Source organism: Panthera tigris, chromosome D3 (assembly GCF_018350195.1).
Source record: "Panthera tigris isolate Pti1 chromosome D3, P.tigris_Pti1_mat1.1, whole genome shotgun sequence".
Taxonomy (NCBI): domain Eukaryota; kingdom Metazoa; phylum Chordata; class Mammalia; order Carnivora; family Felidae; genus Panthera; species Panthera tigris.
The window spans coordinates 68,808,093-68,835,975 of NC_056671.1; the positions used below are offsets into that span (position 1 = coordinate 68,808,093).

Genomic DNA, 27,883 nt, shown 5'->3' on the forward strand with positions numbered 1-27,883 from the left:
GGACTTCATTCCTCATGTTCACAGAAAGATTTCCAGCCTTTAAAACAGTGTCTCATGAAGACGGGGCACTTTAAAAATTCACAATTACTGAAAAGGAAATATGTCATATAGAATATATTAATTTGGGGCATCTGGCTGGCTCAGTCAGTGTAGCATGCGACTCTTGATCTCAGGGTTGTGAGTTCAAGCCCCACACTGGGTGTAGAGATTACTTAAAAATAAAATTAAAAAAATATATATATACAGGGGCACCTGGGTGGCTTGGTCAGTTAAGCGTCCAACGCTTGGTTTCACCTCAGGCCATGGACTCACAATTCCTAAGATCGAGCCCCAGGTCAGGCTCTGCACTGATAACATGGAGCCTGTGTGGAATTCTTTCTCTCCCTCTCTCTCTGCCCCTCCCCAACTCGCTCACTCTCTTAAAGTAAATAAATAACCTTAAAAAAAAAAAGAATACATTAATTTTTTGGTTGCATAACAGTAATACAGTATAATCCCATATTTGTAGGAGAAAAAAAGATAGATATAAATACACATGTCTATCTACAGGCATGTGCATTATAAAAAGTATGGAAGAATATATACCAAATATCAACAGTGGCTTTCTTTATGTGAAGAAAATACATGACTATTTTCCCTCTTGTTTTCATATTTTCTAACTTCTCTACAATGAAAGATTTGTGTGATTAAAAAAAAAAAAAAGAATTTTACCAGCAAATCAACTAAGAGCTCACTCCACGTATATAATTACAGATATGTAAAAAGACTTGACTACAAGAAGTTCATCATAGTTTTACATATAATGACAAAAACCAGACAACCAGGGGCGCCTGGGTGGCTCAGTCAGTTAAGTGTCAGACTTCGCCTCAGGTCATGATCTCGGGGTTGGTGAGTTCGAGCCCCACATCGGGCTCTGTGCTGACAGCTCCGAGCTTGAAGCCTGCTTTGGATTCTGTCTTCCTCTCTCTCTGCCCCTCCCCTGCTCATGCTCTCTATCTCTCTCTCTCTCTCAAAAATACATAAACATTAAAAAATAAAAAAATTTTAAAAAAGACAACCAAAATGTTCAATGTTAGTTAAATTACTGACATACTGACATCCATAAGACAGAATACCATACATCCATTTATAAGCTATGCTGTAGGAAAACACTGATATGAAGAAAATGTAAGTTGGGGCGCTTGGGTGGCTCAGCCAATTAAGTTTCTGACTCTCTGATTTTGGCTCAGGTTATGATCTCACGGTTGTGAGATCGAGCCCCATGTGGGGTTCTGTGCTGACAGCACAGAGCCTGCTTGGGATCCTCTCTCTCCCTCTCTCTGTGTCCCTCCCCCGCTCCCTCTCTCTCTCTCACTGTCCAAAATATACAAGTAAACATTTAAAAAATGTAAGTTAAAGAAAGAACATGTAGAATATGACACATTTTTAAACAAGAGAATTGATGGCATATACACCAAAATGTTAATGATAGTTACTTCTGATTGCTATTATTTTTACTATTTTTTTTCCTTCTTTGTGCTTCGCTGTATACAAAGGTACCAAAAGTAAATATGCATTATCTGGTATTCAAAAAAATGAGCTTATACTTGACACATCCCCAAAGGCAAGGGAATTAAAAGCAAAAGTGAACTATTGGGACCTCATGAAGATAAAAAGCTTCTGCACAGCAAAGGAAACAATCAACAAAACTAAAAGGCAACTGACAGAATGGGAAAAGATATTTGCAAATGACATATCGGACAAAGGGCTAGTATCCAAAATCTATAAAGAGCTCACCAAACTCCACACCCAAAAAACAAATAACCCAGTGAAGAAATGGGCAGAAAACATGAATAGACACTTCTCTAAAGAAGACATCCGGATGGCCAACAGGCACATGAAAAGATACTCAACGTCGCTCCTCATCAGGGAAATACAAATCAAAACCACACTCAGATATCACCTCACACCAGTCAGAGTGGCCAAAATGAACAAATCAGGAGACTATGGATGCTGGAGAGGATGTGGAGAAACGGGAACCCTCTTGCACTGTTGGTGGGAATGCAAACTGGGGCAGCTGCTCTGGAAAACAGTGTGGAGGTTCCTGAAAAAATTAAAAATAGACCTACCCTATGACCCAGAAATAGCACTGCTAGGAATTTACCCAAGGGATACAGGAGTACTGATGCAGAGGGGCACTTGTACCCCAATGTTTATAGCAGCACTTTCGACAACAGCCAAATTATGGAAAGAGACTAAATGTCCATCAACTGATGAATGGATAAAGAAATTGTGGTTTATATACACAATGGAGTACTACATGGCAATGAGAAAGAATGAAATATGGCCCTTTGTAGCAATGTGGATGGAACTGGAGAGTGTGATGCTAAGTGAAATAAGCCATACAGAGAAAGACAGATACCAGATGTGTTCACTCTTATGTGGATCCTGAGAAACGTAACAGAAACCCATGGGGGAGGGGAAGGGAAAAAAAAAAAAAAGAGGTTAGAGTGGGAGAGAGCCAAAGCATAAGAGACTCTTAAAAACTGAGAACAAACTGAGGGTTGATGGGGGGTGGGAGGGAGGGGAGGGTGGGTGATGGGTATTGAGGAGGGCACCTTTTGGGATGAGCACTGGGTGTTGTATGGAAACCGATTTGACAATAAATCTCACATATTAAAAATAAAATAAAATAAATAAAGTAAAATAAAACAAAATAATAAAATAAAATAAAAGTAAAAATGAGCTTAAGTTAACTGTGTGTGCCAAAAGCCGCCTTCTTGCCTTGTTTGAGCGCCATCTAGTGGTTGGAAAACATAAGACAATTTTCACAATGCAGTAAAGGTTTCTAAAGGGGATCTTTATAAAAGGACATTATGCAAGCACAAAGACAAGTATTACTATACTATGTGGCTGATCTAATTTTCTGAAACAACTGAACAATTAATTCAAAAGAGTCAGAGTATTCTCAAACTTTAGGAAATAGCAGTTATCGGAGAAATTGGTAATTCCTGTTGCTTTTTTTTTCAGCCCTCAAATATTTTAGACTGTCCCAAGACAGAGCCTTTCCTCTTTTTTAAACTGATTGATATTTAATCCTTGAAAGAAGCAGAAAGTCAAACACTTTTACATGCTTTATGGTGTTTTATACCCCCTCCCATACACACACACCAAAAAATCTAGAGGGCAGGTGTTACTGTTTCCATTTTACAGAAGCTTCAAAAGTCCCAGTGAGATTAAGCAGCTTGCCTAAATTCACAAAACTAGTCAGTAGTGGAGCTGAGACAGTGGAACCAGACAAAATTGGTCTGGCTCCAAAATCTATGCTCCCCCTATCATGCTTCACTGCCTCCATTCCTTACAGGTCACTCAAAAAGTCAGTGCACCTTTTCGGTAAAATGATTCTCATTCTTAATAAGTATACAAAAGCATGTGGACTCTTAAAATAAAATAAATAAATAAATAAATAAATAAATAAATAAATAAATAAATAAATAAACAAACAAACAAACAAACAAAAACAGAAACAGAATCATAAACACAGAGAACAGGGGTACCTGGGTGATTCGGTCAGTTAAGCATCCACCCGAGTCTTGATTTCAGCTCAGGTCATAATATCATGGTTCATGAGTTCAAGCCCCAAGAGGGGCTCTGCACTAACAGCAAGGAGCCTGCTTGGAACTCTCTGTCTCCCTCTCTCTCTCTGCCCCTCCCCTGATCATGCTTGCCTGCACTCTCTCTCTCAAAAATAAACATTTGACAGGAAGGGGAGGGGAGGAGGGGGAAGGAAGGAAGGAAGGAAGGAAAGGAAAGGAAAGGAAAGGAAGGAAAGAAACCCGGTGGTTGCTAGGAGAGGGAGGTGGAGGAATGGAGGAAATAAGTGGAGGGGATTGAGAGGTTTAAACTTCTAGTCATAAAATAAGTCATGGGATGAAAAGTACAACAGAGAACACAATCAATAATGCTGTAATGACGTTGTATGGTGACTACACATTGTGGGGAGCGCTGCACAATGCAGAAGAAGAACTGCTGAATCACTAGGTTGTCCACCTAAAACTAATAGAACCCTGCATGTCAACCGTAATTCAATAAAAGTTAAAATTAAAAAATAAGTGCGCAAGCTGTCACTACATGGCTGAGCATTGCTCTCAAATCTAGAGCTGTAAGCTCATTAAGTATTTATGTTCAAATCAAGCATCAATTTAAAACAAAAGAACTTTTAAAATAGATCATTCTTTTTTATTTAAAAAAAATGGTTTTCTTAATGTTTATTTACTTTTGAGAGGGAGACAGACAGACAGACAGCAGGAGTGGGGAAGGATATAGAGGAGTAGACAAAGAATCTGAAGCAGGCTCCAGGCTCTGAGGTGTCCACACAAAGCCCGGTGTGGGGCTCGAACTCACAAACCGTGAGGTCATGACCTGAGCTGAAGTCAGACGCTTAACAGGCTGAGCCACCCAGGCGCCCCTAAAATACATCATTCTGTGCACTGTTCTGTTAGCTGGCTATGCCAGTTCCAGGAGGATGCAGTACTTTCCATTTCCTGCGTCGGCACAGACACTCAGACCTTCATCGCGCGGTGGATCCATTCCCGCAGCGCCTGGCGTGTGGGTTTCCTGCCCTACTTTCTCTTCTTTCCTGCTCCTTCCAATCTACCATTCACCCTCCCCAACAAGTGATCTCCCTAAAACAATACTTTAACCAAACCCACTCAACAAGAACCTACAACGCTAATCCTCAGCTTTTCAACAGGTGTGGCCCAAAATAAGCACCCTTCTCCAGGCCACGAGACCCGGGCAGGCTTATGACTCTGCCCTGCAACACCATGAGTCACGCTGGGAAGCATTTTTAGTGATCCGTAAAATCTGGTCCCCACCTATCACACTTGTGTCTCGTGCCCCGCCAACACAAACTAGAAGAATTAATGGAAGTCCTTCGGTCATGCTTTACTCACAGCACAAGAATCGCTTTCATCCACACGTACATGGCTATTCATTGTGGCACTCGCTTGCAATGTAATAACAAAACATTGGAAGCAATCCAAATGGTTAATGTATTTGGCTATATTAATTTTGGTATATTCAGGGTATATGCTATGCCCTCATCAAAAAGAATGAGGAAGCTAATATAGAGAAGGCTCTCCAAAACACAATCCAAAACCCCAAGGTACAGAAGTGCATGTAACATACGTTAGTGTCTAAAACAAGGGGGATGTACGTGCATGCGTTTATAAATGCATGTGCTACGGTCTGAATGTTTGGATCCCCCTCCCATAATGCATATGTTGAAATCCTAACCCCAAAAGGTGATGGGATTAGCAGGTGGGCCTTTGGGGGAGGGGTGAGACCTTCAGGCATGGGATCAGTTCCCATTATTAGAAAGGCCCCCACAGAGCCTGCTCACCCCTTCTACCACGTGAGGGCCAGAGAAGGTCCTGACTACGCACCAGGAAGAGGGCCCTCACCCAGTCATGCTGATGTCACAGCCGCAGACTCCTGGCCTCTAGAACCATGAGCAGTAAACTCCGCTTGTTCATGAGCTCCCGGTCGGGGGGGGGGTGGTTCTGTTACAGGGGCCTAAACGGACTAAGACAGCATGAGACGTCCTCTGAAAGCACATCTAAGAACACTTGGCAACATCGGCTGCCTCTGGGGAAGGGAACTGGACACACGACAGGATGGAGGAAGGGAGACTTCGCGCTTTGTAACCTTTTGTGTCTTTTGAATTCGGGACCTCAAGAATGTATTATCTTTTCAGACAAAAATAAATGATAATTTTCAAAATTCCAGCTACAGGGGCGCCCGGGTGGCACATTCCAACCCCTCCAAAATACTTTCCAGAGTCCTGTAATCCTGACTATCCTACACAGCATCCATACACCTTCTAACATTCCACCTACCTGAAACATACATAACTGATCCTGTAATCGAATTATTTAAAAAACAAAACAAAACAAAGACACTGAAGAAGTAATACAGTGGACCCTGAACAATGCAGGGGGGTTAGGAGCACCGACCCCTGCACCGTGGAAAATCCACATATTACTTTTTTCTCAAAATTTGTTTATTTTGAGAAAGAGAGGGAGGGACAGGCAGAGAGAGAGAGAGAGAGAGAGAGAGAAATCCGAGCAGGTTCCACACTGGTGCAGAGCCAGACACGGGGTTCAATTTCACAACCATGAGATCATGACCTGAGCTGAAATCAAGAGTTGGACGCTTAACCAACTGAACCACCCAGGTGCCCCTGGCATGGGAACCACCACATATAACTCCTGACCCAAACTTAACCCCTAAGGGCCTACTATTGACCAGAAGCCTTACCAATAACACACAGTCTATTCACACGTATCTGTATGCTATATGTATTATATCCTATAGAACGTCAGCTAGAGAAAAGACTATGCCATTAAAGAAAATCGTAAGAAAGAGAAAACAGATTTACAGTACAGGGCTACATTTATTAGAAAAAAAATCCACATACACGTGGGCCCGCAGAGTTCAAATCTGTGCTGTTCAAGGGTCAACCGTAATTTCTGCTGAAGGACACAGTGACAGTCACAAGGTGATACAGTCAGAGTATCTAATAAAATGAAAGTCTGATCCCGGCCTTTGTAATAAAAATCTTTCAATCACATTAGGACAAAATCGAAACTGCTTTCTTTTTTACAAGACCCCTCAAATCTGCCAAGCCCCCGCCCCTCACCTCCAGTTCCACACACCGGGCCTCCCCTCTGCCCCTCCCCTACTGGGGCCAGCCCCTCCTATTCCCTAGGGCTCAGGAGGCCACTTAAGGCATCTCTCCTTCGGTTGCCTCCAGAAAGGGCTACTGGCTGAGGGCCACAGGGGTGGGAAGGAGTCTTCCATGACATAGCCTTTGGTACCTTCTGGGATTTGAACCATGAGAATGAATTCCCTTTCAAAACATAAGTGCCACTTCTTCCCAGGAAATCTGTGACTCACCCTGTCCCGCTCTACCTCAGACCCTGAGACGCCTGCTGCTGTGTTCATGCTCCACTGAACTCATGCATTGGTTTACAGACAGATTATAAGCTCTTCGAGGGCAAGAGACGTTATCTAGTTCTTCATTATATCCTGAGATGTAAATGGATAAATTTAGCTTACAGGGGCGCCTGGGTGGCTCAGTTGGTCAAGCTCAGACTTCAGCTCAGGTCACAATCTCGCGGTTGGTGGGTTCGAGCCCCACGTCGGGCTCTGTGCTGACAGCTCGGAGCCTGGAGCCTGCTTCGGATTCTGTGTCTCCCCCTCTACCCCTCCCCCGCTCATGCTCTGTCTCTCTCTCTTTCAAAAAACTAAAAAATAAACATTTACAAAATTAATAATAGCTTATAAATAACAAAAGGTCATCTGGTCCAGTCACAAGGACGACACATATTACAAATGTGTTCCCACATACCATACCCTCACGGGGGGATACTCGGATGCCCACAAACCAAAAAATAACAAGCACGGTTTTGTTTCTTGTTTTTGCTGCTATTATTTAGTATTTAGAAATATATAAAATCAGCCATGCAAGTAATTTTAAATATTTTATTAAGAAAAAATAAACAGCATATTATTTAAACTCTACTCTTAAATTCATCTTGATTTTATTTCAGACTTTTGCTTCACAAGTAATTTTAATACAGTGAAAAGTTAAAAACTATTGAAGAATCTTAATAGGATTTTGCAACCATGCCTGGAAACTCGAACAAAATCTGATTACTCTAGTGCCAAAAATAATTTATAGTAAGCAAGAATTAGATTAGTCCTAAAGGCCTTACAGTGTCTTAAAAAAAAAGGCAGACATCAATTTTTGGCTGCAAAAAATGGGCTGCACTTGAAAACCGCACATATGGATCCAAGAAATTCCAGGAGTGAGCAATCTAAAAACCATCTAAATTCAGAGTCTTCTCTACAGAGATTCATCGTAGTGCTGAATAATTCATACACTAGGTAATCCCATCTCTGACTCTGCCAATGAGGCGGCACCTGCTAGCTCAGGGCCTGCTCAATGTCAAGGCTCTACAGGTCACACATCAAACACCAGCACCGAGGGGCAGGGACAATACCAGCACAAAGGGGCAGACGTACAATGCCACAAACGAAGCCTCCAGGACCATCCCACACACACACCTGCACGATGCCGCTTATTCACTTTACAACTTTTCACACTTTCTAAGATTCCTATATGCTTTTTCGTATAAACTAGGGTGAATTAAGAAAACGGTATGACATCAAAGAGAATAAGTACGTGAGGACAGCAAAGGATCTTCGAGAAAGAGCAGTAATTAACAAAACTAACTATGAAGCCACAGTAATTCAAACCACGAAGCACCAGCAAAAATATGGCAAACTTTAGAGGGTACGAAATAGACAAAAAGAACTAACGAATTCTTCCCATCACTATTCCTTAAGAAGTTCATCCTTCCCCCAGTGCTCCAAGGTGCCAGTTCTGCATAAATCAAATACATGTCCGCATACGCACCCTTCTTCTTCTTCGATTATTAGCATTTGCTCTTTGCCGTTTAAGTTTTAGAATCAGTTCATCAAAATCTCTCCACCTTATCCCCTCAGCCCCCATAAAAAGCTGTTGTGATTTTTAACTGGAATCACCTTCTCTGTAGGTCCATTTGGGAAGAACTGACATTTTTACGGTAGTCTTCTTCATCTCTAAACATGGTATCTCTCTCCATTTAGTTAAGTCTTTTTCAATGCCTTTCAGAAGACACTAAAAACTGTGCTGTACCATAGCTTACACAAGTGAAAAGAAAACGTGTGTGACAGCAAATGACGAAGTCTCTCTATGCCCTTTTTCCTCTAAGTCTTATTTCAACACGAGCAGTGGCACTCAGTGAGAAACTCCTCACGGAGTAAGGAAACAGATTCATTTTCTTTTTTTTTAATTCAAGTTAGATAACATACAGTGTAGTCTTGGCTTCAGGAGTAGAACCCAGTGATTCAACTCTTACAAAGGACACCCAGTGCTCATCCCAACAAGTGCCCGCCTTAATGCCCGTCACCCCTTTAACCCATCCTCCCACCCACCCCCACCAACCCCCAGTTTGTTCTCTGTAGTTAACGAGTCTCTTATGGTTTGCCTCCCTCTCTGTTTTTATCTTATTTTTCTTTCCCTTCCGCTATGTCATCTGTTATGTTTTTCAAATTCCACATATGAGTGAAATCACAGGATATCTGCCCTCCTCTGACTGACTTATTTCGCTCACATAATACACTCTAGTTCCATCCACGTTGTTGTAAATGGCAAGATTTCATTCTTTTTGACTACCAAGGAGTGTTCCATTGTATAGACATACCACATCTTCTTTATCCACCCACCAGTTGATGGACATTTGGACATTTGTTGATGGACATCTTTCCATACTTCGACTATTGTCAATAGTGCTGTTATAAATACTGGAGTGCATGTGCCCCTTCAAATCAGCACTCCTGTGTTCTTTGGATAAATATCTAGTAGTGCCACTGCTGGGTCGGAGGGTAGTTTTATTTTCAATTTTTTGAGGAACCGCCATACTGTTCTCCAGAGTGGCTGTACTAGTTTGCACCCCACCAGCAGTGCAAAAGGGTTCCTCTTTCTCCTCATCCTCGCCAACATCTGTTGTTTCCTGAGTCATTAATTTTAGCCATCCTGACAGGTGTGAGGTGATATTCCATTGTGGTTTTGATCTGTATTTGTTTCCCTGATGATGAGTGATGCTGAGCATCTTTACATGTGTCTGTTGGCCATCCGGATGTCGTCTTTGGAAAAGTGTCTATTCGTGTCTTCTGCCAATCTCTTCACTACATTATTTGGTTTTTGGGTGTTGAGTTTGGTAATTTCTTTATCGATTTTGGATACTAACCCTCGACCCGATAGGTCATTTGCAAATATCTTCTCCCATTCTGTCGGCTGCCTGTTAGTTTTGTTGATTGTGAAGGAAAACGGTTTCGTACTCTGCTGATGCTATAATTCTCTTCAGTTTGACGTCTCCCACCAAGCCACAGCTTCTTTAACTTCCTAAGGATCTCAGAAGCAGTAGTAAGTACCCACTTCCTATAACATGCAACTAATCCATGCTATCACATGAAACCGTAAACTAAGTGAAACTTCCAAGGCCCAATCCAACTGTATCCAGAAACTAGAAACTGAACATTATTGCCAAACTATATAAATAGTTCACAAAAAGGAAATAGCAATAATCCTTACTCTTTAAACACATAAAAATACACATACGCTTGATCATTAAAAAAAGGCAGATTGGGGGTGCCTGGGAGGCTCGGTCAGTTAAGCGACCCTTGACCTCGGCTCAGATCATGATCTCATGGTTTGTGAGATCAAACCAAGCGTCAGGCTCTGCTGACAGAGTGGAGACTGGTTGGGATTCTTGCTCTCCCTCTCTCTCTCTGCCCCTCTCCCACTCGTGCCCACACTCTCTCACAAAATAAATAAATAAACTTAAAAAAAAAAAAAAAGGCAAATTAAAACCATAAGGACCACAACATACATCCATAGATTTTTTTTCTTTTTAATTCACCATCCAAAGGCAGAGAGACAGGCCTCCCAAGCCTGGGGTTGAGGGAGAGGGGAAATACTTATTTGTCACCGTTATCCTATTTTCATACTGAAAATTGGTGAAGGAAAGGAATTAAGTGTTCACCCTTATTTAATCATAGAGTAAAAACTGCATATAACTTAAAAGATGAAGGAGAGTTCTTCTTTACAGAAAAATTCCAGTTAGCAAATACAAAAGAAAGGATCAAATTAAAAATATCACCACTTTGTAATTTCTTATGAAACAGGTGATTCAGACCAAAGTCATCAATGGAGGCTAAAACACACTCAAACCTCAAATCAATCTTAGCACGGTAACTGATACAAAACCACAGTTTCTGTATCCTGATGTAGCACAATATCAAGTATATGGAATCACTTACACAGTACCCTTACCAAAACTGTTTAAGTTGCATCAAGCCTTTAAATCTGACTTCCAGTTTACAAAACACACACACACACACACACACACACAGAGTTACAAGATATGAGAAGCAATCAGGTAAATCCAGAAGGTGTGAGAAGCAATCAGGTAAATCCAGAAGGTGGAACATTCTACAGAAAAACACACCCAGTTTGTTGAAAAATTTAATAGCACAGGGGGGAAAAAATGTGGCAGGGGCTGGAGAGTGAATATGTCTATTATAAAGACATTTAAAGGGCATCTGGGTGGGTCAGTAGGTTAAGCATCTGACTCTTGGTTTCGCTCGGGTCATGATCTCACAGTTCATGAGATCCAGCTGTCAGCGCAGAGCCTGCTTGGGATTCCCTCTCTCTCCACCCTTGCCCCGCTCATGCTCTCTCTCCCCCTCTCTCTAAAAATAAATAAATAAAGACATTTAAGAAATGTAACTAGGGTGCTGGAGTGGCTCAATGGGTTGAGCATAGGACTCTTCATTTCGGCTCAGGTCATGATCTCGCAGTTTTTGTGAGTTCAAGCACAGAGCCTGCTTGGGATTCTCTGCCTCCCCCTCTCCCTGCCCCTCCCCCACTCAAGCTGTCTCTGTCTCTTAAAAGAAATAAACTTAAAAAAAAGTTTTTTTCTCTCTCTCAAAAATAAACAATTTTTTTTTAATTTTAATGGCTGCAGGATATCTACAGAAAATATTCAATCAGTTTTCTATTTGTGGATGTTGTTTTTAGACCTCTGTCATAACAAATAATGCTGCATACATCATTTCCCCTGTGTCCAAATACATCTCTAGTATAAATTCTGCAAAGTAGCATTGCTGGGTCAGAGCGTTCGTGTTTATAATTTTGACAGACCTTGCCACACTGTTCCATGAACTTGTGTCAATTTATACTCCTACAAGCAGGGCAAGAAGGTCTGTTTCCCCACCCTTTTGTCAATTTAATGCAATTTGAGACTCTTTGACCTGTGCCAATTTGACAGATGAAAACCAAGATCTCCTTTTTAACTTTATTATAAAAACCGATAGGCATATAATAATGTAGAGTGACTAGAATACTGAATACCCACATAGTCAATACCTACACAGGTTTAGTGTGACAGGCAGAACAGCAGCCCCCTAAAGATGTTCTAGTCCCTGGGATCTGTGAATGTTATGTCACAGCATATATCAATACCTCATTCCTTTTCATTTCTCAGTGATAGTCCGTTGCATGAATGTACCATATTTGGCTTATCCATTCATAATTAATACCATTCTGACTGTTTCCATATTTGCTTCACCTACTTTTTTCAAAGTATTTTAAAGTAAAATAAGGACATTTTCTTCTATAACCATAACACCATTATCAGACCCAACAAAATTAACAATAAATCCTCCTACCGAGTCCATATGGACATTTCTACAGTTGCTTTATAATGTCTGTTAGAATTAGGAACTAAATAAGTTGCATTCGTTGCTTCTGGTAGTTACATTTCTTTCTTTCTTTTTAATTTTTTTTTTAATGTTTATTTTTGAGAGAGAGGGATATAGAGTGCGTGCTCACGCACAGCAGGGGAGGGACAGAGAGAAAGGGACACACAGATCTGAAGCAGGCTCCAGGCTCTGAGCTGTCAGCACAGAGCCCAACGAGGGGCTCAAACCCACAAACCGTGAGATCATGACCTGAGCTGAAGTCGATGCTTAACCAGCTGAGCCACCCAGGCGCCCCCCTCAAACCACTTTATTTTAAAAAAAAAAAATTCTTTTAATGTTTATTTATTTTTGAGAGAGAAAGAGAGAGAGAGACACACAAGAGAGTGAGCAGGGGAGGGGCAGAGAGAGGGTCGTTGGGGTTTTTTTTCATTTTTTTCATTGTTTTTTTCAAGTTTATTTTCTGTAGCCACTTGAATGAATAAGACAGTTGCATATAAGCACACGTTTACAAAATACATTTTACTTAACTGTAGGGAAAAAAAAGCAAGGGATAGGAGCAAAAACAGAAAAAGCAAGACATGTACAGGATGCTGGCACTTGTGTTTAAACAATGTTGTAAAACTACATGAGACATATATGCTTAAATAACCTTGTATTATTCTAGAAGATTCAAAAGAAACTGCTATGAGGAATCACCTCCAGGGAAGGGAGGTGGCTGGGTGGAAGAAAGGAAAGAGAAAAACTTATTTCCAACTTTCCATACCTTTTGGATTTTCTACGGGTACATGTATGACAGAGGATGAACAGAAAGAACGTTAAAAACTTTCTTTTTTGAATTGGCACACCACACAAGTTTACATGAATTTTCAATCTCCGAGTAACCTCTTACCTGCTGGTTGGTGCAGGGAAAGAAAACGAGAGGAGCTGATTCCAGAACGGGTCATTCTCAGAGACAGATTCCGTGCCCGATAACTTTTTTAAGTACTCATTTTTAGGAAGATCACCGATTCTGCTGCTGTTCGATCCCATCTTCCAATCTGGTAGATAACTTGTCCTTAAGCCTTCATTTCCGCAAGACAATCTACAAAGAATGAAAAGAAATTTCAAACTTGCTCAACATTAATCATACTTTTCCCATCCTTGACCTAAATGGAAAAAAAAAAAAAAAAAACCCAACCCAGAAAATTACTTAAGGAAATCACACTTCTTTTTATTTTTAAATATATTAGACACCAGATACAAAGTCACAAAGGAGAGAAAGGGGCTAAAATTAAAATCTGTCTTAGCTAACACACACACAAAAGTCCAACTCCATGCTTTAGATCTTCAAATGAGCATAGCTCTGCCTAGGAAACGTCTCAAAGTAAATCCCTAACAATGATAACTTCTTACCAACTGTCTGAAAATGAAGCTACTTTTATTTTTTAATGTTCATTTATATTTGAGAGGGAGAGAGAGCACAAGGGAGGCGCAGAGAGAGAGGGAGACACAGAATCCGAAGCAAGCTCCAGGTTCTGAGCTGTCAGCACAGAGCCCGACACGGGGCTCGAACCCATGAGCTCCATGAAATCATGACCCCAACGGAAGTCGGACGCTTAAGTGACTGTGTCACACAGACGCCCCTGAAAATGAAGGCCTTTTACAACAAATGATGGTGATAAAGAGATAGAGAGTGCATACCTTGAACGTGCTCAGAAGGGGGGCAAGTAGCCAAAGGGACGGCCATCAGCTACCTACACTCAGGGGAGAAGGAACCTGAAGTGAGTTATGTGCTGAAAGAGAACAGGCTCCCCGTTCCAAAGCTGACACTTAGTGTCCCTCTCGTTGTGCTGTCATGCATATCAGCATTAGCTGACAGGCTTCTTCCCCTAAACCATGAGGCACTTGGTTTCTCTGACAATAAGAACTATCTTATTCACCTTCCTCTCCCCAGTGTCTAGACTAGCAAGTAACAGGTATGCCCTGAGCAGTACGCTGAAGGAAAGCTTAGGCGAATAAATGATCAGCATCTGCAACATCTGTTGTGCTTGAGGTTTTTTTGTTTTTCTTTTTGTTCTTTTAACAGTGCAAACCATTCTGGCTTCTTCTGGTGGTCCTCAGGGTCATCAGGGCACACTGAGCCCCACACAGCACCGCGGCAGGCCTGGGACACAGCAAGGCACAGAGGTGAGTCCAGCATCAGGTGACAGTGACGGCCAGGGACGTCTGAGCACCAGGAGGCGGCCAGGCACTGGCCAGGGGTGTGGGGACCCCCGAGGGACAAGCAGTTCCAGTGTGTACTGAGGGGGAACAAACTGACCCCAACGTGGGCCTTACGGCAGTTCCTCGGGACATTCACAGCACAGGGGTGAAAACGCCCCTCAGAGCATCCGTGAGCAGCAGGCCAGCCTCACGGCCCCACGGCAGCCCCCCTTTCCTCATGCGCCAGTCAAAGGGGCTCCCCCAGGGCAAGTGTCCGCCAACCACACTAGGGTCCAGCCCCCTTGTTCTGGGAAAGGCCGGAAGCTGGTAATGGCCTCAGGGCCCAGCTGTTGCCGAGGCCACCCCAGGCCCCGGCGGCGGGGGGATGTGCAGACAGGGTGGGTGCAGATGGGGCCAGGGAGGGGACTTCTGCAGGAAAAGCGCTCTTCTCTTCCCAAAGCCCCGGCCCCTCCAGCCAGGTGTGGACAAGTGACGGTGGTGCTGTAGGGCCCAGCTGTGCCCCAGGCAGCCCAGGGAGACCACGGTGAAGGCAGAAGGTTTAGTTAAAGCATGAATTGCTGTCTTCATCAAACCACGCTTGACATAGTTCTAGATCATGCTCTATCTCAATTTGTTCAGGAAAGCCTCTCACTGACAATATAAAATGGTGGTAAGACGAATAATAATTACACTATGCTAAAATTACCATCGCGATGAAAGGAAACCATGTCCAAAGGGAAAACTCCGGTTGGATGAGAACCTCCACTGGTAGTGACTTACTTACGTCTGTCCCTCCTTACTCCACAGAGACACTGAAGCCAACATCAGAATTTGGAAGCATGCCTTCCACATTCTCTTTGGAACTTTGCGACTGGACTAAGCTAAATACCTAAACGGATGAGGCTCCCCCAGTGCACACGGACAGCCGGTCTTCTGAACAGGAGGGAGAAATACTAACCTGGCTTCCTGTCACCTGGCCCTGAATTCAACACCACCTAGCATTTTCCTCTTCCCTACCCAGGGGACAGGGACCCCAAAACCAGCTGGCTCCAACTAAGCCTCCATATCAAGCCAGCTAATCGTACGTCTAGATTGTGGTTTAATTTTTTATTTTTATTTTTAAAAAATCTGGAAGCTTCACGAATCTACATGTCACCCTTGCACAGGGGCCACGCTAATCTTCTCCGTATCGTTCCAATTTTTGTATGTGCGCTGCCCAAGCCAGCGCTGTGGTTTAATTTCTTAAATGAGGAATTAGTAAGCCCAATAGAAAATGCTATAAAAATATTCTGAAATATATAAATGCCTTACTTGTCACACCCAATTCCAAAGCTATTTTAGACATTTTAAGTCATTTATTTTTTTTTTTTCAACGTTTTTTATTTATTTTTGGGACAGAGAGAGACAGAGCATGAACGGGGGAGGGTCAGAGAGAGAGGGAGACACAGAATCGGAAACAGGCTCCAGGCTCCGAGCCATCAGCCCAGAGCCTGACGCGGGGCTCGAACTCACGGACCGCGAGATCGTGACCTGGCTGAAGTCGGACGCTTAACCGACTGCGCCACCCAGGCGCCCCAACATTTTAAGTCATTTAAAATGAAATGTTTTAATATAATCTTACAATGGGGTACATTACACTAATGAAAATGAATTAACTAGAGCTACAATTACCAACACGGACAAAATACACACTAAAGACAATGCTACAGAATAACAGACATGGTGTGATTTCATTTATATGATTTTAAAACATGCGAACAATATCACAGATATGTTCATACCTACTACAAATTATTAAAATATACATGGGAAAAATACACAGCAAATTCAGAAGAATGCTTTTACAGAATGTTATCAGGAGAGGAACAGAGGAGCTTTAGTGGTATCAATAAACACTTTCTCAAACAGAAAAGGGGAAAGGAACAGAGGGAAAGGGATGGGGGCGCCTAGATGGCTCGGTCAGTTAAGCGTCCGACTTTGGCTCAGGTCATGATCTCACGGTTTGTGGGTTCGAGCCCCACATCAGGCTCCGTGCTGACAGCTCAGAGCCTGGACCCTGCTTCAGATTCTCTCTCTCTCTCTCTCTCTCTCTCTCTCTCTCTGCCCCTCCCCCGCTCACATTCTGTCTCTCAAAAACAAAAAAAAGTTAAAAAAATAATAAAAAATAAAATCATAGAAAGGGGATGAAGCACATGTGCCAAATATTTAGACTTGCTGAAAATGGACAGTATGTACAGGGGTCTGGCCTATTACCCTCTGTTCCTGCCATAAATATAGAGTGAGAGTTGTTTTAAAAGAATGGTTTCTCAATCACTCAGCAGCAATACTGGAAGGTAAATGATAGGGAAGCAATGTCTCTAAAATATTAATAAAAAATAATTTTAGGGGTGCCTGGGTGGATCAGTTGGTTAAGCATCCAACCTGGCTCAGGTCATGATCTCACGATTTGTGAGTTCAAGCCCCACATGAAGCTTGCTGTAGTCAGCACAGAGCTGGCTTCAGATCCTCTGTCCTCTCTGCCCCTCCCTTGCTCACGCTCTCTCAAAAATAAAAACATTTAAGAAAATAATAATAACAATCTTAACTATAATTCTTTGGCTAGCCAAGCTACCAGTTAAGTATAAAGGTAGAATAAAGGCATTTTTAGACTTGCTGCAACTCAAAAAAGCCTCCCATGGCTCCATCTTCTGGAAGGTACTGGAAGATGTACCCTTTCAAGGTGAGTGAATAAACCAAGAAAAATGAAGACAAGGAATTCAAGAAACAAAGGCTGCAACACAAGACAGGAGTAAGAGACGCCCAGGAGAAGACACGTGCAGCAGGCTGGGACACGAGTCGAGACGGCCCCATGACCTCTGGGGGGAAGCAAGCCAGAGAGCGACAGGTCACCTGACATGTCTGACCTTATTCTGTGGCACATTACCAATATTGTAGGAGAATCTGGTAGGAACGAAGGACAGCTACACAGAAAACAAATGATTTTTTAATTACGCACTTTGGAAAAAACAAAAATTGTTTAAGGGTCATGTAATCATAGTACATGACTCAATTCTACAGTTATCAATATTTACATAATCATCACAATAGAAAAAGTAAACATTTAACCAAAAATTGCGAGGGAACTATATCGGGAAGATGCTTAAAAAAGAAACAGTAGTGATGGTTTAAGAGTGTGAAATTCTCATCTTCCATAATAGGCAGAAAGTCAGCAGAAAATACCTAGTTACTAAATCGGCAAATAACAGTGAAAGTATATTAGTTACAAATCAGGAAATAAATAACCAGAAACAACAGCTAAGAGACTAGAGTGTGGCCCTCTCTGGAGTGGAAAGGGTGGTCATGCAGTCCTTTTCTTTTACGTCCATCGGATTATCTGAGTTTTTTTTAACTATGTCTATGTATTACTTTGATTTTAAAAATTAAATATGTTTAAGCTCCTTCACCTACTCATAGTTAAATTTTTAACATATATGGAAAACACAAAGTTACCATCATAACTAAATTCATAGTGACCAAAAATGTAAATTATTCTTTACGGAGGCAAACAATTAGCAAACTTTAAGAAATCTATTTGTCTGATATAGTTTAATTTAATGTCATTATATTATTAAAGTTATCTCCCAAAATCTAAATTTCAGATTTCCACCATTATGTGTTTACTGACAAGCAGTAGTCACAGCTTGGTCAGAAAAGAGGAACTGAATTCAAACCCACAGTAGGGATAAACACATAGATCAATGAAACAAAACAGAAAATCCAGAAAGGGACTCACTAGAATACAACCAGCTGATTTTTGTCAACAATGCAAAAGCAATTCAATAGAGCAAAGACCATTCTTTGAACAAATGGTGCTGGAATCCAGAGGCCACTAACAAAAAACCCTTGCATCTTACAAGTTAACTCAAAATAGGGGCACCTGGCTGGCTCAGTCAGTAGAGCCTGTGACTCTTGATCTCAGCGTCATGAGTTCAAGCCCCACACTGGACACAGAGCTCATTTAAAAAATAAATAAATAAATAAATAAATAAATAAATAAATAACTCAAAATAAATCACAGATCTAAACATAAAACAAAAGTCTATAAAACCCTTTTTAGGAGAGAACAAGGGAGAAAATCTTTGTGACCCGGGGTTAGGAGGGGCTTATTAGACATAACACAAAAGCACAGCCCATAAAAAAAAAAAGGTGACAAATTAAGCTTCACAAAAATTAAAAACTTTTGGTCAGTGCAAGACCCTGTAAAGAGAATTAAAAAAAAAAAAAAAAGCCACAGACTTAGAGAAAATATTTATAAGTCACAGAGCCAACAAAGGACTTGTACCCAGAACACAGAAGGAACTCTCTAAACTCCACAATGAGAAAACAGTCCAATTAGAAAATATGCAGAAGATTTTAACACATCACCAAAGAAGATAGGCAAATGACAAACACATGAAAAGATATTCCATCATTATTAGCCAGTAAGGAACTACAAATTAAGAGCGCAATGATATACTGCTAGTACACATCTACTGGAATCGCTAAGATAAAAAACAAACAAACACTGAGAGTACCAAAGCTCCCAAGGATGCAGAGAAAGTGTCACTCTCATACAGTGCCGGTCGCAACGTAACATGGAACAGCATGTTACATGGAACAGCAACTCTGGCAAACGGTTACGCAGTTTCTTACCAAGTTAAACACAGACATACCATTTGACCCGGCAGTTGCATTCCGGGACTACGTATGATCCCAGAGAAATGAAAGCTTAGGTTCACACAAAAAAACTACCCAAATGTTCTTTCAACACGTGAATGAATAAGCGAACTGAGGTCCCTCCGTATAATGGAATAAAAAGAAGGAACCCTTTGATATATCCAATAACTTGCACAGGTCTCCAGGGCATTGTGATAAGGGAGCAAAGCCCATCCCCAAAAGTTACAGACTCAAAATAAGAAGAGCCACACTGTGTTTAGTGATTCTAGTTTATAAAAAAGTGAATGAACAACAGGGATGATAAAAGGAACAGAAGAGAGGAATGAGGATGATGTACTTTGTTATCGCAAGGTACTAGCGCTACCTGTGAAATGGTAGGGTATGGTCTGAAAGTGCCCTCGGGTTAGCTGTGTGTATTGCAAACACAAGGGCAACCACTAAACAAAAGTTTTAAAAAGCGCAATGGACACGCTAAGAAAGGAGAGAGAAGGGATTCACGTAAGTACTCCATCAGCACCACAAAAGGCAGAGAAAGAGAGGACCAAAAAAGGAACAAAAATATGGGCAGTGAATAGAAAAGAGGAACAAACACTGGTAGACATTAATCCAACTTTATCAATAATCACCCTGAACATCAATGGCCTACATCTGCCAATTAAAAGAGATTGTCAAAGTGGATCAAAAAATAAGACCCAACCAAATGTGTCTACAAGAAACACTTTATATTTTGTTTAATATTTTGTTGTTGTTGTTGTTGTTGTTGTTGTTGTTGTTTTAGGGGGGAGAGAAGGTGTGCACGCACATGAACGGGGGAGGGGCAGAGAGAAGGGGGGACAGAGGACCCAAAGCAGACTCTGTGCTGAGCCACCAGGCACCCCAAGAAACCCACTTTAAATATAAGAGACACATACAGATTAAAAGTAAAGAGATGGAGAGAGATATATCATTTAACACTAATCAAAAGAAAGCAGGAGAAGCTGTATTAATCTTAGACACAGTCGACTTCAGAGCCAGGAAACTTATCACAGATTAAAAAAAAACAAAACAGCATTACATAATGATAAAGGTGTCAACTGTCCAAGAAGACCTAATCTTTTTTTTTTAATTTTTTTTTAATGTTTATTTATTTTTGAGACAGAGAGAGACACAGCATGAGCAGGGAAGGGGCAGAGAGAGAGGGAGACACAGAATGTGAAGCAGGCTCCAGGCTCTGAGCTGTCAGCACAGAGCCCGACGCGGGGCTCGAACTCACGAACTGTGAGATCGTGACCTGAGCCCAAGTCGGACGCTCAACCGACTGAGCCACCCAGGCGCCCCTCAAAGAAGACCTAATCTTAACGTGTACCGCCTAACACAACAGCGTCAGAATACGGAGGCAAAAACTACCAGAACTGCAAGGAGAGGTAAACCACGATTATGAACGAAGACCTGAGCACACCTCTCTCGGAAATGTTCAGACCCAGCGGGGAATAAAATCAGTAAGGACCTGACGGATCTATACACCACCATCAATCAACCGGATCTGACATCTACGGCCTACTTCATCCAACAACAGCGGAATACACATTGCCCTCCAGTTCACACTGAATAGTCACCAAAACAGACCACATTCTGGGCCTTACAACATCCTAACAAATTTAAAAGAAGCGCTTTTGAGCGCTCAAAACCAAGAAGCTTGAGAATAAAGAAACGACTGAGATGACCACATGCGGCAATATTCTGACAAATGCAGAATACACGACATTCGTTGTAAAGAACCACCACCCTGTGCATGGGGTTGGGGGCTTCTCTCAACTGGAGGAGACTGAAGGGATATTGTAACAACCAAATGTATACACGAATCTTCAACGAACCCAGATTTGTAAAGAGAAAAAACCATTATAAAAGACAATCTTGAGACCCAACTGGATATGGACTGAACAGAAGATATCATATGGACATAAGTGAGATAATGAGAGTGTAAGCAGAAAAATGACCTAATTCTCAGGAGATGTGTGCTTGAACATTTAGTGGTAAAGAGTAATCTTTTCTGCAACTTAACTTTCAAACGGTTTCAGAACAAAATACAGACAAAGCAAACATGGCAAGCTATTAACAATTATTAAATCCGGACAGAAGGAACAGGCGTTTATATTGTGTTGTACTGTTCTCTCTACTTTTCTGTATGCTTGTAATTTGTTATTGAAAAAGAGTTTTGGCAAACAAAGAGGTTACGCACCGTGACTCTATTTATGTAACGCTCAAGATGACAAAACTAGTGGGGAAGCACAGATCATTGGCCTGCCAGGGCGTGGAGGGGGCAGAAGGTGACCATAAAAGGGCAGCCTGAGGAAGTTCATTTGTGGGAATGGAAAAATTCTGTATCTTGACTGCGGCAGTGGTGGTGATGGCTGCACGAATCTATGCATGTGATAAAATTTCACAGAGCTACACACACACAAGGGAAAAAGAACGTAAAGCCTGAAGAACCCAAGTGCAGCCCACCGTCTATTATTTTGGGCCAATATGAACTTCCTGGAATGGATAATGTACAATCCTTATATTAACACTGAGGAAAGCTGAGGGAAAGGTACTTGGGATTTCTCCACATTATTTTTGCAACTTACGAGTCTATAATCATTACAAAATAAAGGCTTTTTTTTTTTTAATCGGGTAAAAAAAAAAAAAAAAAAAAAAGCCAAACCCTTTCAAAGTCTAACCCACGTGCCCAAGAAAGGTGCCAGCAAGTCTTACAGGTACTTTCTATCACAACTACTAGGTTTATTTTTACATATTACGTTACTTCATCACCTATAACATCACATGATGAGATATTAAGAGCTCACAATTATTTTACTTGGTGGCTTGGAACACTCTTTTATTACACAGACTACTTTCCCCAGATAAATTATTTCAAGTCTTACTCAAAACCAAACTTTTTCAATAAAAGCAAAAGAAGTCATGCATTTGGGTCCATCAGGGAGTTCCTGTTAACTGTATAATTCTGAGGAATACACAGCAGATGTCATCCTCAACTACCTACTTCTTTTTTATCAAAGCTTTCCAATTCTAATAACAGAATTATAATACTCTAATAATTAATCATCCCTGAGACTCCTGAATATGTCTCAATGAAATATTTAAAAATGCCACTTTGGCATTTTGATGATTTTGAGCCACAGGCATGTGAAAACTAACAAATGCAGGACGAAGCTGTCTATCTGCCTAAGGACCGTTCCTCCAAAAGAACTTCATTATTATAAATCCCTCCCCAGAGAGTTTCGCCAACCAGGTAACTCATCACAGGGAAGACCAGAAGTGGACACCACACCAGACACACTGTCCCAAACTAATGCACCTCTCGTCTGTTCTTCTAAGGGCTCATTCCTCTTTCCTAGAAACCATTTACAAGCCCCTAAGAGACCCACACCTCCCCTCCTCTGTCCCCCCTAAGACGGTATTTGAGTCTGAAATCTACGCCACCTCAGAGAAGTGCTCATTTTTCCCTCAGTATCTCCCATGTATACATGAGGTACACACGTTAATAAACTTCTACTTGTTTTCTCCTGTTAACCTGTCTTCCGTGACAAGGGTCTATGAACTCAGATGGGTGGAGGGGGGACTTCTTTTCCTCCCGTGTACCGCTTAGCTGCCCTCTTCAGAGGTTGCCAGCCTGCACCCCGCTCACCTCCACACCTGTTCTCCACAGCACGGCCACCACCGTCTCATCAAACTTTCTGATCCCTGCCAACGGCTGAGACAGAAAAGTTTTTCAGTATGATTTTAGTTTGCATTTCTTTTGCTGTGAAAGAGGCCATCGCCTGTTCTTCTCCTTTGCCTATTTTTTATTGATTTATAGCAAATAAATTTTATTTTCAAAGCTGCGAGGATAGGCCACAAAGTATTAAAGTCAGTTCAATCCAGGACCACTATGAAACCCTTCTAAAACAACAATATGAATCAAGCCTATAAGCTTCTCAGGAAAGACTGAACAGAATATTTAAAAAAAAAAAAAAAAAAAAAAAAGCTTAATTGTCAGTAATGCCACGGCCATACTCAGAATGTCACAGGAGACCAGAAGTTGTGAGGCATCCCCGGAAACTGGAAAACAGCCGGAGATGGACTGAGAAGGGAAGCGGCATTCCAAGGCAGGCAGAAGAGCCTCTGATCAAGGGCAGCAAGAGTATAAACAGCAACTCCAGTCCGGAAGCAGAAGGCCAGAAAAATGCCGGAGCCCAGGGACAACTGACCGGGATGACTGGACACCCAGCCTGTCACCTTTGCCCTCACTCCCCCAGGGAGCAACAGTAAGTACTATCTGCCGAGAACAGTGAAGGTGGCGCCCAAGGCCAGGCCTCAGGCAGCTGGAAGGCCCAGGAGGAACAAGGGCAGCCAAGCAAGACAACTAGCCACTGGAGATTCTTGCCAGAAAGTTCCACCTGCTCCCAACCCTCACAGAAAGCAAAGTAGAAAACTGAGGCCCAATGGTCTCTCCTCTGCAACGATTCATGCCAAGAATTCCAAACACAAACACATACACACACACCACCTGAACTGAACACAATTTATTTGGAACTTTATCAGTGAGACCCTTATCAGTGAAACCCAGAATAAAACGGAACTTGAAAAACCCACTATCCAATCACCTCAGCTCCTAAGGGCCCTGTTGCTTTTCCCTCTGGCTGGGCACCAGGCTTCCTGGGCTTTCGGCCCTGCCTTCTCTCAATCTGTCAGGAACAGAGCCTATCTCCTGGTTTCACTCGTGGCTTCTACTCCCAACCTCTGACCCGAGTGCCAGTTCTGTCTGTAACCCTAAAATACTTACAGTTGTTTTTAATTCAAGAATATATAACTGTATATATAATCAGTAATTTTGTGGATAACCATGCTCCTTACCTAAGTCTAGACTAGAAATGAAATGTGTGCTGGGGCACCTGGGTGGTTAAGTGTCCGACTTCGGCCCAGGTCCCGATCTCGTGGTAAGTGAGTTTGAACCTCACATCAGGATCCATGCTGACAGCTCAGAGCCTGGAGCCTGCTTCAGATTCTGTGTCTCCCTCTCCCTCTGCCTCTCCCCCGCTTGTGCTCTGTCTTGCTCTCTCAAAAATAAATAAATGTTGGGGTGCCTGGGTGGCTCAGTCGGTTAAGCGGCCAACTTCGGCTCAGGTCATGATCTCGCGGTCCATGAGTTCAAGCCCCGCGTCGGGCTCTGCGCTGACAGCTCAGAGCCTGGAGCCTGTTTCAGATTCTGTGTCTCCCTCTCTCTGACCCTCCCCCGTTCATGCTCTGTCTCTCTCTGTCTCAAAAATAAACATTAAAAAAAAAAATTTTTTTAATAAATAAATGTAAAAAATAAATAAATAAATAAAGTGTGCTATCACTAATGCTTCCAGTAATAAACCTTTTAAAGGACCCGTCGTTAATGCCATGTAGTCAAGAACTTGAGCTTCACACATAAAAACGGATGCCATCCTCCCTCCCCAGATCAGTTTCCCCTCTCAACTTCCCGCTACCCCCATAAAGTTCCCACTATGTAAAAACTATCTTGAAACTTTCTGTAGTATCTATGACCTGTCTCCTGAGGTCGATTACTTCTGAGAGGCATGAATCAGGCTTTACCTTTCTTCCCCATTTCCAATCAATCTGCAGCACACTGCTGAAGAGAAATTACTCAAATAAAAACATAAACCCCAACACCAAAAAACAACCTGTTGAAACAGCCAAGGCCCCGCAAACAATAAATATATAAAAACATCTTCAGTATAAATTAGTAATAAAATATGCTAATTATAACAACATGGTATTATTTCGACCCATCGTATTAGTAAAGGTTAAAAAAAAAACAAACCTTGATAGCAGCACAAGGCAATAGGAAACAGGCACCCTTTTAGTGTGTAGATATCTGGCAGTATCTATCAAAATTTTAAGGGCGTATACTCTCTAAGAAAACGATTTCATGAGTTTCACACCTGAAACTCATGGATTGTATGCCAACTATACTTCAATAAAAATAAAAATTAAAAAAACTCCTGTGGGTTCTTCTGCGGCATCCACAATTCTATGTATCATCTTTTCTCTTTTTCTTTTAATGTTTTATTTTATTTTATTTTTGCAAGAAAGAGTGCAAGCAGGGAAAGGGCAGAGGGAGGGAGACAGAAGATCCCAAGCGGGCTCTGCGCGGACAGCAACGAGCCCGAGCCCAGCGTGGGGCTCGAATTCCCCAACAGTGGGATCGCGACCTGAGCTGAAGTCGAACGCTCAACCAACCGACTGAGCCACCCAGGCGCCCTAACATCATCTTTTTTCAGGTAAGCTTCACACTTAGCATGGAGCCCGACACAGGGCTCGATCCCACAACCCTGGGATCATGACCTGAGCCGAAATCAACAGTTGGATGTGCAACCGCAACCTACTGAGCCACCCAGGCGCCCCGCCTGTACTTTGTTATGACACTTATCTATAGGCTGAGGTTACAGACTACTTATATCCAAATTAGTATGAACGCTTTTTTGAAAATGCAGATGCCTGGGCCCTCCTCTGACATTGTGAACCTGGGGGGGGGGGGGCGGGGAGGGACAGGCATTTGCATTTTAATCACATGCTCCTCGGGTGTTTGATGTACTTAAATAAGTTTGGGAATCACTGGTTTGGAGGGTACTTGGAAATAAAGTTGGAACGCGAGCTTTCCGACTGTGGAGGGTCTGGAATGCCAGTACCGTACTCTGTGTTTCAGGTAATGAAGAATCACTGAATGTTATTGGGCTGGTGCATGAAGTGACGGGAGTGGTAATTTCACTCACATTAAAGATCTATTACATCTCACCTTTTTTTTTTGGCTAGGCACGCTCCCCCAGGTCCCTTCCTGAGTGCTTTGCATGCTGCTTCATCCTGCTTCGTCCTCAGAAAACTTTATGAGTTGGAAGTACTGTTTTTCCCATTATGCGGTGGTGTAAAATGGAGATTCACCCTCGCTCAGCACAGACTTAAGTAAGGGTCTGTCTCATACTAGAACCTTTGGTTTTAATCGCAGTCCCGGCTTGAATGACCTGTTGAGGATTAATACGGTGGTGGCCTGTGCAGGGTGAATCCAGGCGAAGAGGCGGGAAGCAAACAAATTTGGATACTGTTACACTCGATCATGTGGGATTACAGAAGCTGACCTAGCATGGGGGGGCAGCAGGAGCTGCTTCGTAAAATTTTATGATTTTATGAGCCTGGGTGGCTCAGTTGGTTGAGCATCTGACTCTTGATTTTGGTCCAGGTCATGATCCCAGGGTTGTGGGATCAAGCCCCACGTTGGGTTCAGAGCTAAGCATGGAGCCTGCTTGGGATTCTCTCTCCCCCTCTGCCCCTCTCCCCATTCATGCGCTCTCCTAGCTAAAAAAAAAAAAAAAAAAAAAAAAAAAGGTGGGGCGGGGGGCAGGGGGTTGTGGAGCAGGGTGCCTGGATGGCTCAGTCGGTAAGTTTCTAGTTTTTGGTTTCAGCTCAGGTCACGATCTCATGGTTGGTTTGTGAGTTCGAGCCCTGAGTCAGGCTCCGCACCGACAGTACAAAACCTGCTTGGGATTCTCTCTCTCCCTTCTCTCTGCGCCTCCCTCTGCTCATGCCAGCATGTGTAAGCACACACACTCTCTCTCTCAAAATAGGGAAATAAACTTAAAAAAAAAAACAAACAAACCAAAGTAGAGGCAAGTGTTCTTGTCAACAGCTAGCATGCCCATCTACACCTCTGTTCATGCCATTCACGCCTGCCTTCGACCACCACCCCCGATCCCCAGCCCCTTTGACCCTAACCACAGAATGAGCCCTCTCTTTCCTCTGTAATCCTAAAACACACTATCTTCACTATCATTTGGAATTTAACTATCCTTCCGGTAATACCTGGTTTTGCTGTCTGACTCTCATACTGCTATTTAACTTCTCCGGCCAATTATTTCCCCGAGTCAATTTTACCACCATGGTCAAAAATGATACTCTGAACAAGAAATGATATGCTCAATATTCTGTTTTTAATTCATGAAACATTTGATATATACGTAAAATTATGTCTCTTCTTTTATGCGTACTGACTCGCGGTCTCCTGATTTAATGTGCCTTAAATGGAAAATAAACGTTAGTGGATCTGAAAAATCCATAACCAAATTCTGTCCTAACACCCTCAAAATATGTAAATGATACCACAGTGTACTTTATCCCAACTTAAGCTGAAAATCCATTAATCATAAGCTATATTCCAGAATCACCTGCTTCCTGAGAAAGAAAAAAAAAATACACATGCCCCCTCATTTGTATGAGAGTTTTTAAGAGAAACATGTTTTGTTTTGTTTTGTTTTTGAGAGAGAGGGAGCAGGGAAGAGGGGGAGAGGAAGAGAGAGAATCTTAAGCAGGCTCTGTGCTAGCTCAGCATGGAGCCCAACTCATGGCTTGATCTCACACCCCATGATCTAGGCAGAAATCAAGAGTCAGACGCTTAACAGACTAAGCTACCCAGGCGCCCCTGTACTCAAGACTTTAAGACAAAACCTCATGGTTGAAACAGGAGACGAGAGAAATAGTGGACAACAGTCACTGGCCAAAGGACATGTTAAACACACAGATGCCTTTGGTCCACCAAGTAATGGAACATTCTCCAAAAGGTCACTATGTTCCAAGTGCTATATTAAGTACAGTGGGG

General features: G+C 42.3%; 1 protein-coding gene and 1 non-coding gene across 8 annotated transcripts in view; both read right to left on the reverse strand.

Moving 5' to 3' along the window:
* Nucleotides 1–27,883, reverse strand: part of DYM (dymeclin) — a 350,029-nt gene that overhangs the window by 308,272 nt on the left and 13,874 nt on the right. For 6 of the 7 annotated variants that reach the window (XM_042962563.1, XM_042962565.1, XM_015536853.2 and 3 more), the window contains one exon: nt 13,244–13,435. In XM_042962563.1, coding sequence (XP_042818497.1) covers nt 13,244–13,383 — 140 coding nt within the window. In that variant the 5' untranslated portion in view covers nt 13,384–13,435. Of the gene's footprint in view, nt 1–13,243; nt 13,436–15,241; nt 15,342–27,883 lie in introns of those variants that run through there. The other variant, XM_042962564.1, reaches the window with a different exon arrangement.
* Nucleotides 15,657–15,763, reverse strand: LOC122232884. Its single transcript, XR_006210279.1, has one exon. It is a non-coding gene; the product is annotated as a U6 spliceosomal RNA (small nuclear RNA).